General features: G+C 36.9%; 1 protein-coding gene across 4 annotated transcripts in view; it reads left to right on the top strand.

Moving 5' to 3' along the window:
• LRCH1 (leucine-rich repeats and calponin homology (CH) domain containing 1) overlaps positions 1-10,821 on the top strand; it is a 239,925-nt gene that overhangs the window by 198,408 nt on the left and 30,696 nt on the right. For 2 of the 4 annotated variants that reach the window (XM_014535734.1, XM_005861408.2), the window contains exons 14-16: positions 4,020-4,073; positions 5,437-5,509; positions 8,825-8,929. In XM_014535734.1, the coding sequence (XP_014391220.1) occupies positions 4,020-4,073; positions 5,437-5,509; positions 8,825-8,929 (232 nt within the window). The remainder of the gene's footprint in view (positions 1-4,019; positions 4,074-5,436; positions 5,510-8,824; positions 8,930-10,821) is intronic. The other 2 variants (XM_014535736.1, XM_014535735.1) reach the window with 1 other exon arrangement.

Here is a 10,821-nt window from a genome sequence, read left to right as displayed (position 1 = left end):
GTAATACTTTAAACGATAAAAAAAAAAAGAACATAGCAAAGCGAAAGTGGTAGGGATGTTTGCAGACAGAGTAAGAGTAAAGTTACATTGGGTGAAATTGGGTTGTTGAATAAAGCAGTTTTGACAGAAAGCTAGAGATGAGCCTAGAACAGCGGTTCTCAACCTGTGGGTCGCGACCCCTTTGGCGGTCGAACGACCCTTTCACAGGGGTCGCCTAAGACCATCCTGCATATCAGACATTTACATTACGATTCATAACAGTAGCAACATTACAGTTATGAAGTAGCAACGAAAATAATTTTATGGTTGGGTCACAACATGAGGAACTGTATTTAAAGGGCCAGAAGGTTGAGAACCACTGGCCTAGAAGGTATCAAAGAAACAGTCCTCGAGAGGTAGAAACAGTTGAGAGAGGTGCCTCGAGAGTGAAACAGGTTACAACCTATTTCATCCCTTTTCAGTGAATGGGTTTAGGATGGCTAATTGTTGTTCAAACTGATTTATGTCCCCTGAAATGTCTGAACAGGTACTGTAATAAAGCACTTTCACACTCTTAACTAGCTAAGGATCTGTGTTAAATAAGGGGGAAGAGAACTGCGGTTGAAACAGCTATGTTCCCAGAGCCAGAGCCTATGGTTTCATTGTTAAGCACGGTGACTTAGAATTATGTTGTTTCAATTACATATCAAAGACTTGCTGACTAGGGGCGACTATGTGTAACTTCTCTAATCTTCACCTTCATTTTCTGTAAATTGGGATTGTTTCACAGCCCAGGACACCTAAATGGTAGCTGGTACTGTTACTCAACTACTGTATATTGTTCCTGGTGTGGTCCTTAGACAGAATCACTGCATCACCTCCTTCCTTGAGTGGAGGCTCATAGAATTACCCAATAGTGCAGCGTCAGGAAGTCTTTCATTTGAAGCTGCCCTGGGCCCATTTCATCAAGCTCCTTTCGAGACATGCTGCCCAGTGTGTGAGTGTGTGTGTGTGTGTGTGTGTGTGTGTGTGTGTTTTAAGCCTCACCCAAGGATGTTTTTATTGATGTTAGAGAGGAAGAGAGAGAGAGAGAGAGAGAGAGAGAGAGAGAGAGAGAGAGAGAGACATGGATCGGTTGTCTCCTGTATGCCCCGACTGAGATCCAACCTGCAACCTTTTTGGTGAACGACAATCCAACTGGCTGAGCTACCTGGCTAAGGCCCCACTTTTTCTTTCTTTCTTTCTTTCTTTCTTTCTTTCTTTCTTTCTTTCTTTCTTTCTTTCTTTCAAGCTGCTTATTTGGAAATACTGTAACCTTATTAAAGTTTGGGGAGAAATTACAGATTCTACAAAAGGTTACAAAAACTTACAACCTTTTACCGATTTACCTGTGGTTAACATTTTACCACATTTGCAGTCTTATTTATTCTCTGTCTCTGTCTTCACATACATTGCTCTTTTTTTGAAAATTTGAGGGTAAGTTGTATACGTCATAGTCCCTTATTGCTAAACATTACAGTGTATGTTTTCTAAGAATAGGGATTTTGTCTTATAAAATAACTACAGTTATCAACTTTAGATAAATGTTAATCTACCATCCATATTCCAAATAGTTAGGCTGATCTAATGTCATTCATAGTGGATTTTCCCCCCCTCCAGTGTAGTATTCAGTCTAGAGCAGGGGTGGGCAAACTTTTTGACTCGAGGGCCACAATGGGTTCTTAAACTGGACCGGAGGGCCGGAACAAAAGCATGGATGGAGTGTTTGTGTGAACTAATATAAATTCAAAGTAAACATCATTACATAAAAGGGTACGGTCTTTTTTTTTCTTAGTTTTATTCATTTCAAACGGGCCGCATCCGGCCCGCGGGCCGTAGTTTGCCCACGGCTGGTCTAGAGGCAGATAGTTGTCAGGTATCTATAGTTTTCCTTATTCTGGAACATTTCCAAAATCTTTCTTTGATTTTTATGACCTTGACATTTTGAAGAATATAGCCTTCCTCTTTTTTTTTTATAGGATGCCCCTTATTTTGAGGAACAAAGGTCCCTTATATTTCTTCATGATTAGATTAAGTTTCTACAATTTTAGGAGATGTTGTGTTCTGACGATATCGCATTTGGGGGCACACTGTGTCCATCTGGGCCTCAGTGGTGATGCTAATTTGATCACCCAGTCGAGGTGACTTCACTGTATAATTTCTGTTCTATTTTATCTTTGTAACCAATGAGCAGTCAGTGAAAAGGTATTTGGAGACCATGTTAGTATCCTGCTGCAAACCCACTGTTGACTCAAGTAACATAGAGGCCCACCTCTGTACTTGATTTTAGGAGTTACCAGGAATACCCAAAACCTCTAGAAAAAAATTATCTCCACTCCATCTCTGATTTACATTGTTTGTATTAATTTACATTGTTTTTGGTTGAATGAGGATTCGTTTGGTATAAGAAATTGTTGTTAATTTTCTTCCCTTTCTAGGGCAATTCTGTGTTTGTGACAGACATATCTCCATGATTTTAAAAACGGGAAGGTGTATTAGCTGGCTCTGATGGAAAATGGAAGTCACAAAGAGGAGGGAAAAAAAAAGAAATTAGTGGATTAGCTAGTGCTAATGATTGTGCAGAACTTAAATGTGATCTTCATTCATGAGTTGGCTATTTTTATATTCTCTCTTCCATCTCATTCAGGAATAAAGCAATATCTTTAGCATAATTTTGAATGAATTAGTATTTGTTAAGTACTTGTGCTGGATTCAGCCTTGTTTTTGTTGTCAAGGACTTCTATATGAAGGATATGAAGTTGTCCTCACTTGAAGGCATGTTAAAAATTGTGGAGGGAAAACAAATTGTGGAGGAAAGAAGCCTTGTATATTGACACAATTTAGAGAAGACTATGAGATGATTTGTAATCTTCAGTGTTCTAGGTGGTCTGGGAGATGGGGGAAGAGATAGAGTTTAAGGAGAAGGAAGTAACCTAGATCTGGGGAGCAGTTGAGTTTGAATTTGGTCCCAGGAGGCTGTGCTGAAAGAGGCAGCATAGCCATGGTGGATTCAGGACAATGAGGAGTGGGTGGTGCCAGTTAGATAGGTGAGGCTAAGATTATGAAGTGGTTTATAATTGGCAGCACATCATATCTCACCATGAATATACTTTAGAAAATTGTCCATATCTTGTTTGGATAGCATTGACATCCATTCAGAAAGAATTGCAAATAACATTCTTATATACAGAAATAATATTGAATTGGGGGGTGGAACAATAGGAAAAATTAGAGGAAGGAGTTGCTTATGGAGAGAATCAAACCCGAAGTTACTTTGAGCAATTCTAATAAATCCACTTAATTGGGTAGGGAAATTAATGATGATTTATTCTAAAAATATGTTTTATTCTTGTATTTGTCAAAGTTGGGAATATTTTTTAATAGCACTCCTCAACAAAGGACTAGGAAAAGATATCTTAAATGTATACTAATTTGGTGTAGTCTCTATGAAGATATTGATATTAGCCATCACCAAATTTTTTATTGAGGTGCATCAATGGGGTTTTTGATTACCATATAAAGAAGGTAGATCTGAGTAAAGTAAGCTTTTGTTGTGAAAGCAAACTGATGTTGAATTGACAGCATAAGAGTTTCCCAGGTAATTTGGGATCCAGGCAGTATGAAAAGCTCCCAATGAGATTCTGTGTATTTGGGAACTACTGCCTTGAACCATTTTTAAAAACCTGTAGTTAAGATGGGGGTGGAAGCCTCCAGGTGGCTGACCTTCACAGGTGGTTTGGGCTGGTGTCTTTGCTCTGGCAAATTCTTTTGCATATTTTATGTGATACCTTAGATGTATTTTTCTGTGAATATAGCTGCATGTTTTTAGAAAATGTAAGTAAAATCTACTTAGCTACTTAACACACGAATTAATTAATTCAGTATATAATCATTGAGTGCCTATGTGCCAGGGATATGATGGAAGTAAGAGAGACATAGTTCTTGCCTCCATAATTTTATAGTCTAATGAAACATACCATGCATTTTTGTTTTTCTTTAAGGTGCAAAATAATCTAACATCACAGAGTAATGGGAGCGAGTATTCTCCAAATAAGGTAAGTTTCTTGAAGATTAATAAAATCTGATGTATTCTTTGAAGCCTGAATTGGAATACCTTTTATAGAAATATATAGTCTAAGACTGTCATGATTAATGAATTAATTGTATTGCAGATTCTATATGGGAATCTATCTCATTAGCTTTCAGAGCCTTAACTGGCCCTATCCATAAATAAAGATTAATTTTATAAGATATATTTTGAAAACTAACATGGGAACATCTTTATAGAAAAAAAAATGAAAATAGTTCAAATAGGCAACATATAGAATGTCTAGTTTTCCATCAGTGATTCGGTGAGTGGTTTGCCTGTAGATAGGGATGGGGAACATCTGGCCCAAGGGCCATATAAGGACAGCCCAGGAAATCATTTGGTTTTGCCCTGCCAAGGCAACCACAGACAGGGCTCAAAATTCAATAAATCTTGGAACTTTTTTTATAACAACATAAATTTATATTAAGTGAATTACATTAGCGAATACTGTTATAAATATCCCAATGGCTCTTGGTGGAATAAAGATTCCCCACCGCTGCTGTAGATGAGAGGTGTGTTCAGTGTTATGAGTCTTTATCAGATGTGCTCTCTGTGAGGTGGATGTGAGTGTGTGCCTGTGTGTGTGCATGCATGCCCGTGAACACATCCATTCTGGGGCAGAAAAGGATTGCCAGTTTCACATGGTTGTAAAATCTCTATATATAAAGCCCTAAGCGACTGGTCAACTGTTGACCGGTCGCTATGACATACACTGACCACCAGGGGCAGACGCTCAATGCAGGAGCTGTCCCCTAGTGGTCAGTGTGCTCCCACAGTGGGAGCACTGCTCAGCTGATGGGCTCCAGACTCCGGGCTCACAGCTGGTGAGCACAGCTGCAGTGGTGTGAGCCTCTCCCACCTCCGCAGCAGTGCTACCAGCGGTAGGTAAGGCAGGGCCAGGATGAGCAAGAGTAGTAGCGCTTGCCTCTTAGCACACTACTACATCCCTCAGGGGATGTTGGACTGCCGGTTTCAACTAGCCTGTGGGGATCGGGCTGAAACCACCAGTCCGACATCCCCTGAGGGGTCCTGGATTGTGAGAGGGTGCAGGCCAGGCTAAGGGACCCCACCAGTGCATGAATCTGTGCACCAGGCCTCTAGTATTTTTATAATGATCAAATAAAAAATTGAATGGTTCTCCCCCAAAATAACCTTCTGTTGATTATGCCACTCAAAGCATTTGCATTGATTTTCATATTATTTAGTCAGGACTTCACACAGCAGCAAATTCAAAAGGTTGTGGTTTTATTAAAATCCTTGAGCATAGAGAAACATGCATAGTTCTACTTCAGTTTTTTACAAAATTTCCTTTCCTTGTAACAACACAGATTAGAGAAAACTCCCCTGCAATCTCTCCTACCACCAGCAGTACAGCTCCGTTTGGCCTGAAGCCTCGATCAGGTAAACTAAAGCCTCAACGTTCTTAAACTTGTAAACAACTCAGTGGTTTCTCTTTAGCCTCTAAATGTACACAGCCTTGTCAGCTCTGGTGAGTTTCAGTCCTGGTGTCAGAACCTGGCTACAGCTTGGGAAGGCCAGATTTGGAACCTTGTTTTCAGTGATTCAGTTATTAATAGTAATAGAGATCTATTACTGATATCAGCAAAGAGGAAAAAGGTGATGGGACATATAAGTGGGAAAGAAATATTCTATTGAGTTTTTTTAAAAAAATATTTGTATTGATTTTAGGGAGGAAAATCATTGATCGGCTGCCTCCTGCATGCCCCCCCCCCCACACACACACTGGGGATCAAGCCCACAAACTGGGCATGTGCCCTGACCAGGAATCAAACCATGACTTCCTGGTTCATAGGTCGACGCTCAAGCACCAAGCCACACCAGCTGGGCTTGATTGAGTTTTTTTAACCCAGGGAAGATAAAATAGCTAGCTCTTTGCCCCAGTGGTTCCTGATAAGTTAAAGAAAGGTTTCTTTGAGGGTGACTTCCTTTCTGAGACATCCCTCATTGGTATTCTGAGCCTTGGTGTAGGGCAGTGATGGCGAACCTATGACACGCGTGTCAGAGGTGACACGCGAACTCATTTTTTTGGTTGATTTTTCTTTGTTAAATGGCATTTAAATATATAAAATAAATATCAAAAATATAAGTCTTTGTTTTACTATGGTTGCAAATATCAAAAAATTTGTATATGTGACACGGCACCAGAGTTAAGTTAGGGTTTTTCAAAATGCTGACATGCTGAGCTCAAAAGGTTCGCCATCACTGGTATAGGGTCTGTGTATTTACTTGTATAACAGAGTGATAGATCATTTCAAGGCTCATATAACTGGCCAGGAGTCTTTTTTAAAGAGCCTTTTCGCTTATATTACCTACTTACTTCTAATTTCTTATTAGTGTATTCACAAATGTAAATTATAGCAATGTGCAGACTGAATGTTGATTTTAAAAAGAAGGATTATGTATAGAAAAATTTGGTTCTTCTGATTTCTCCACGTATTTAAAATTCTGGCACTTTCTACCTTCTTTTAGGTCCCTCTTTGTTTTCATATTTTTGATTCTTAGGTCTTTTGCATATGCTCACTACTAATGCTTTTAACTAAGTACTAGAAAATAACTCAGGCACTTTTAAGCAAAAGCTAGTAAAAAACTCAAATATCATTGGATTTTTCAGTAAAGCATTTTGGCAACAATTGAAGTTACACATGTGTATATTTTGAAAAAGGCTACCCATAAAGAAAACAAAGATAATTCTTTTATAAAGGATTTTGTTTTGGAAGCAAGTTGATTGATGGTCACCCTGTGTCCAGGTGTAATGGTTTCCCTGGCATTTTGAATGGGCTGTAAGACAAAGTTATTTGAGAAAATGCTTGGGTGTGGTAAAGGTTGTTAGTAGGCATTTTATAGAAAAGTGTTTTATTTTTAATTACAAAATAAGTTCAAATGAATAGCCTCCTCATTTTTGGAACTGAGATCTGGGCCACCATCCATTTTCATGGTCTCAGTGTGTGCTAAGAGGAATGGCAGTCACTCAGGGTATATGTCATCCGTGCCTTGAGTGATCGCCACACACTGAGGACCTCATATTAGGCTACAGACTTTCCCCTAATCCTTACAAAGCAGTTTTATACAATCATAAAATAAATATTTTCTAATTGATTAAATCAAAGTTGAATAGATCTTTAAAAAATAATATTCTTTTGAATATTGCAATTTAGTTGTAAAATTGTCTCAGTGACTTTTTTATTTCCTTGTACGGAATCAAAACTCAGGTTATCAACATTGTACTTTACTGTTAGACCATTTCAAATTCTTTGTAGTCGTGAAAAATAAAAGGGGTATTTATTCTGAATAGCAGAAAACAAAGAAAATGTCCTCTCCAATTTCAACCCTTCTATAATGCTGACTAACTAATGTGGAAATTGTTCTAGTTGTTGAAAGCTCGGTGGAGTTTGGTTGCTGTAAATAAAGCTGATTTATCTTCAGAACATCAAGTGGATTTTGGAACTTTATAAAACTAGAATTATGTATTGGGATTTTTTCATTTTATTTAATAATATTAAAATATTACAGTATGTACTTTTCATATTTTCTAGAAAATAATATATACAGTAATCTTAATTGAACATGATATAATTTAAAAAGATAGAAATATTTTTTTTGATTGAGTATCTTTGGGACTTTTAAAAGCTAAATGATTTTTATCTTAAAGTTCAATATATGGATTTCTGTGATTTCTGTGTTATAAATAAAAACAGACTGATCAAATCAGCAAGTTGGAGTAAGAACTTATATTTTTAAAGTAGATTAGTAGTTTACTTCAAAGAACATTTTTCTATCTCCTGTGTTTTCCTCCAAAGAAAGACAGCCACATATAACTAAATATTTATTCCTAGAACCGTGTCCACTTATTTTACTGGCCCTGCCTTATAATTGCATAACATTTTCTAGTTATAGTTCATTTAACTATTTCATAAACATATAATTACTATATGCATATTTAGTGCAAAGAAAGATGTTATCATTTCAAAAATAACCAACTCAGAATGCTTGAAGTTGAATGACATTTATTGGTTAATGAGATTTGTTGTTAAAGAGACTCTACCAGTACCCAGAATTGTTTTTATATGAACAAATATTGAAGACAGTATTTAGATGTGTGTATGTCAAGTGTTGAACAAAGAGTTGGCTAGATTCATTTATCAATAAAGCATGCCAGTAGACTTATATGTCTTTAAAGAGAAATTTTATATTGCCTTGTGAAAAATTTCACAATAATAAACACTGATTCTATAATAGTTTTATTGTTAAATAATAGATACAGCTACCTATATTTTGTACTATGTAACCAAATTTTTTGTGTGAATCATATTTGCTAAGATTGTTAGTTATTTAGAAGGTCTCTGAAAAGGATCTTTTGCTTTTTATCTATAATCTGTGGATACTCTTTTTTTCTGTTGACATGATTCATTAGTACTCGAAGTCTGTGGGCTTGTGGAACTGTTAAGATTAATGATATTAACTGCATGTGGAGTATATGATTGATAAGTACTAACACTCAGTTTTTATCATTCTTTTTATTCCATACACCATCTTTCATTATTTTCCTATATTGTACATTTGAAATTAAATCCCATAATATGAAATTCACTTCATTTCCATATAATCCTTGTGCCATTTGTGGAATGCTGCTGCCCCTTTGGTTTTTCCTGGTCCTTGTGCAACTATACGTGGACTGGCTCTCTCGCTCTCCTGCAGACCCAGCCCTCACTCTTCCTCCTATCTCCTTCAACACACTTACACAGGCACAAACATGGGACAACTCTAGCTACAGTGTTCCATCTGAAGGAGACAGTGACAATGGTAGGTGGCTTTGTACCTTTTCTTCAATGTGCTTATTAATAAGCCAATTAATATATTGAGCACTAATTTCTGTGCAGCTAAAGATAGAACTATATTCACTTGCATGCCCGATGAAAGAGATATTGAGTAAACCTGGAAAGGGAAGTCCAGAAAAGTGCATGTGTATTGTTCTCCAGCAGTTTGTCAAACGTCTTTTAATTATTTTGAATATTCTGAATTTGGATAGAGCTTTACAATAATTTCTTCTCTATTTTTCTGCTCGAGTTTTTTGGCTTGTTTGCTTGTTTACAAAAATCTGGTGTTTGCACATTTGGATTATCTCTGCTTGCTCCCACATCTGAATGAAATGCTTTTAGACTTTGGTCTTTCATTGTCTGTGCTTACTATATGAGATTTTTTAAAATATATTTTTATTGATTTCAGTGAGCAAGGGAGCGGGGGAGAGAGATAGAAACATCAATGATGAAAGAGAATCATCCATTGGCTGCCTCCTGCACACCCCTCACTGAGGAGTGAGCCCGCAATCTGGGCACGTGCCCTGACTGGGAATCTAATTGTTACCTCCTGGTTCATAGGTTGATGCTCAGCCACTGAGCCAGCCAGGCCTGTATGAGATTTTTAAGGTAGTTACGATGTGCCATGGCTGATCCTAGGTTGGCATGCTGAAAATAAAGTTAACATTGAGAAATTTCTAAAAATGAAGAGAATTCACTTGTCTTCTCATTTTTTTGGTTTTTTTTTTTTTTTTGCAAATTACTTGCACATTTTTATTTTTAATACCTTCTACTTTTTTTAGTGTAAGTTTATCTATATAATATTTAAGAATGGTAACTTGGCCTGAGAATAAATGTACAAATGAAAATTGAGGCCATCTAGTTGATATATTTATGTCATTAAATATTTTAAATAGCTTAAAAGATGAAAATAAAATAAATATAATTTATTTAGAGTTACATACCACATAGTTGAGTCTCTATTAGTTCATATTTTAAACATTTTACTTCAAGATACATACATAGTGGTAAAAGTAATGTCAAATGAAATGGAGAGTATGATTTACAGGGAAGAGAAGTGAGATGTGAGATATCAACACAATGCAAGCACAATAGGAAGATATATTTCCCAATAATAGTTTTTTATTATTTCTTTTTTAATTTTTAAAAATTGATTTTAGGGAGAGGGGAAGGAAGAGAGAGAGAAACCTCGATATTTGCCTCCCATACATACCCTGACTGGGGAACGAACCCGCAACCTGGGTATGTGCCCTGACTGAGAATCGAACCCATGACCTTTTGGTGTATGGGATGATACTCCAACCAATTGAGCCACACCGGCCAGGGCAATAATACTTTTTAAAATCTAAGTGTGTTATATATGTAATACATAGAAAATATGTATTTAAAACATTTGCTGTGATTTCTGGTCAAAATTCAACTGTAAATGCTTTTCCAGTTGTCTTATTTGTAATGATATGTATATCTTGGCAGGTTAGTTATTAAAGGAATTTTATTATTTCACATATTTCTAAATTTTTTAACTGAAAATAAGTATGGTTGCACAACAAAACAAAACAAAAGTCCCTCATATTATTCTGTTTTAAATTCTGGAAGTTAAGGAGGGCTAAATGGAAACTTTCTTGAAAACTGTTCTTTTACTTAAAAACGAAAGGGGGCCCTGACTGGTTTGGCTCAGTGGATAGAGCGTCGGCCTACAGACTGAAAGGTCCCAGGTTCGATTCAGTCAAGGGCCATGTACCTTGGTTGCGAGCACATCCCCAGTAGGGGGTGTGCAGGAAGCAGCTGATCGATGTTTCTCTCTCATCGATGTTTCTAACTCTCTATCCCTCTCCCTTCCTCTCTGTAAAAAATCAATAAAATATATTTAAAAAAAAA

The sequence above is a fragment of the Myotis brandtii genome, unplaced genomic scaffold (assembly GCF_000412655.1).
Source record: "Myotis brandtii unplaced genomic scaffold, ASM41265v1 scaffold15, whole genome shotgun sequence".
Lineage (NCBI taxonomy): Eukaryota > Metazoa > Chordata > Mammalia > Chiroptera > Vespertilionidae > Myotis > Myotis brandtii.
Note: the sequence above shows the minus strand (reverse complement) of the source record. Positions and strands in the feature narration are given on the sequence as shown.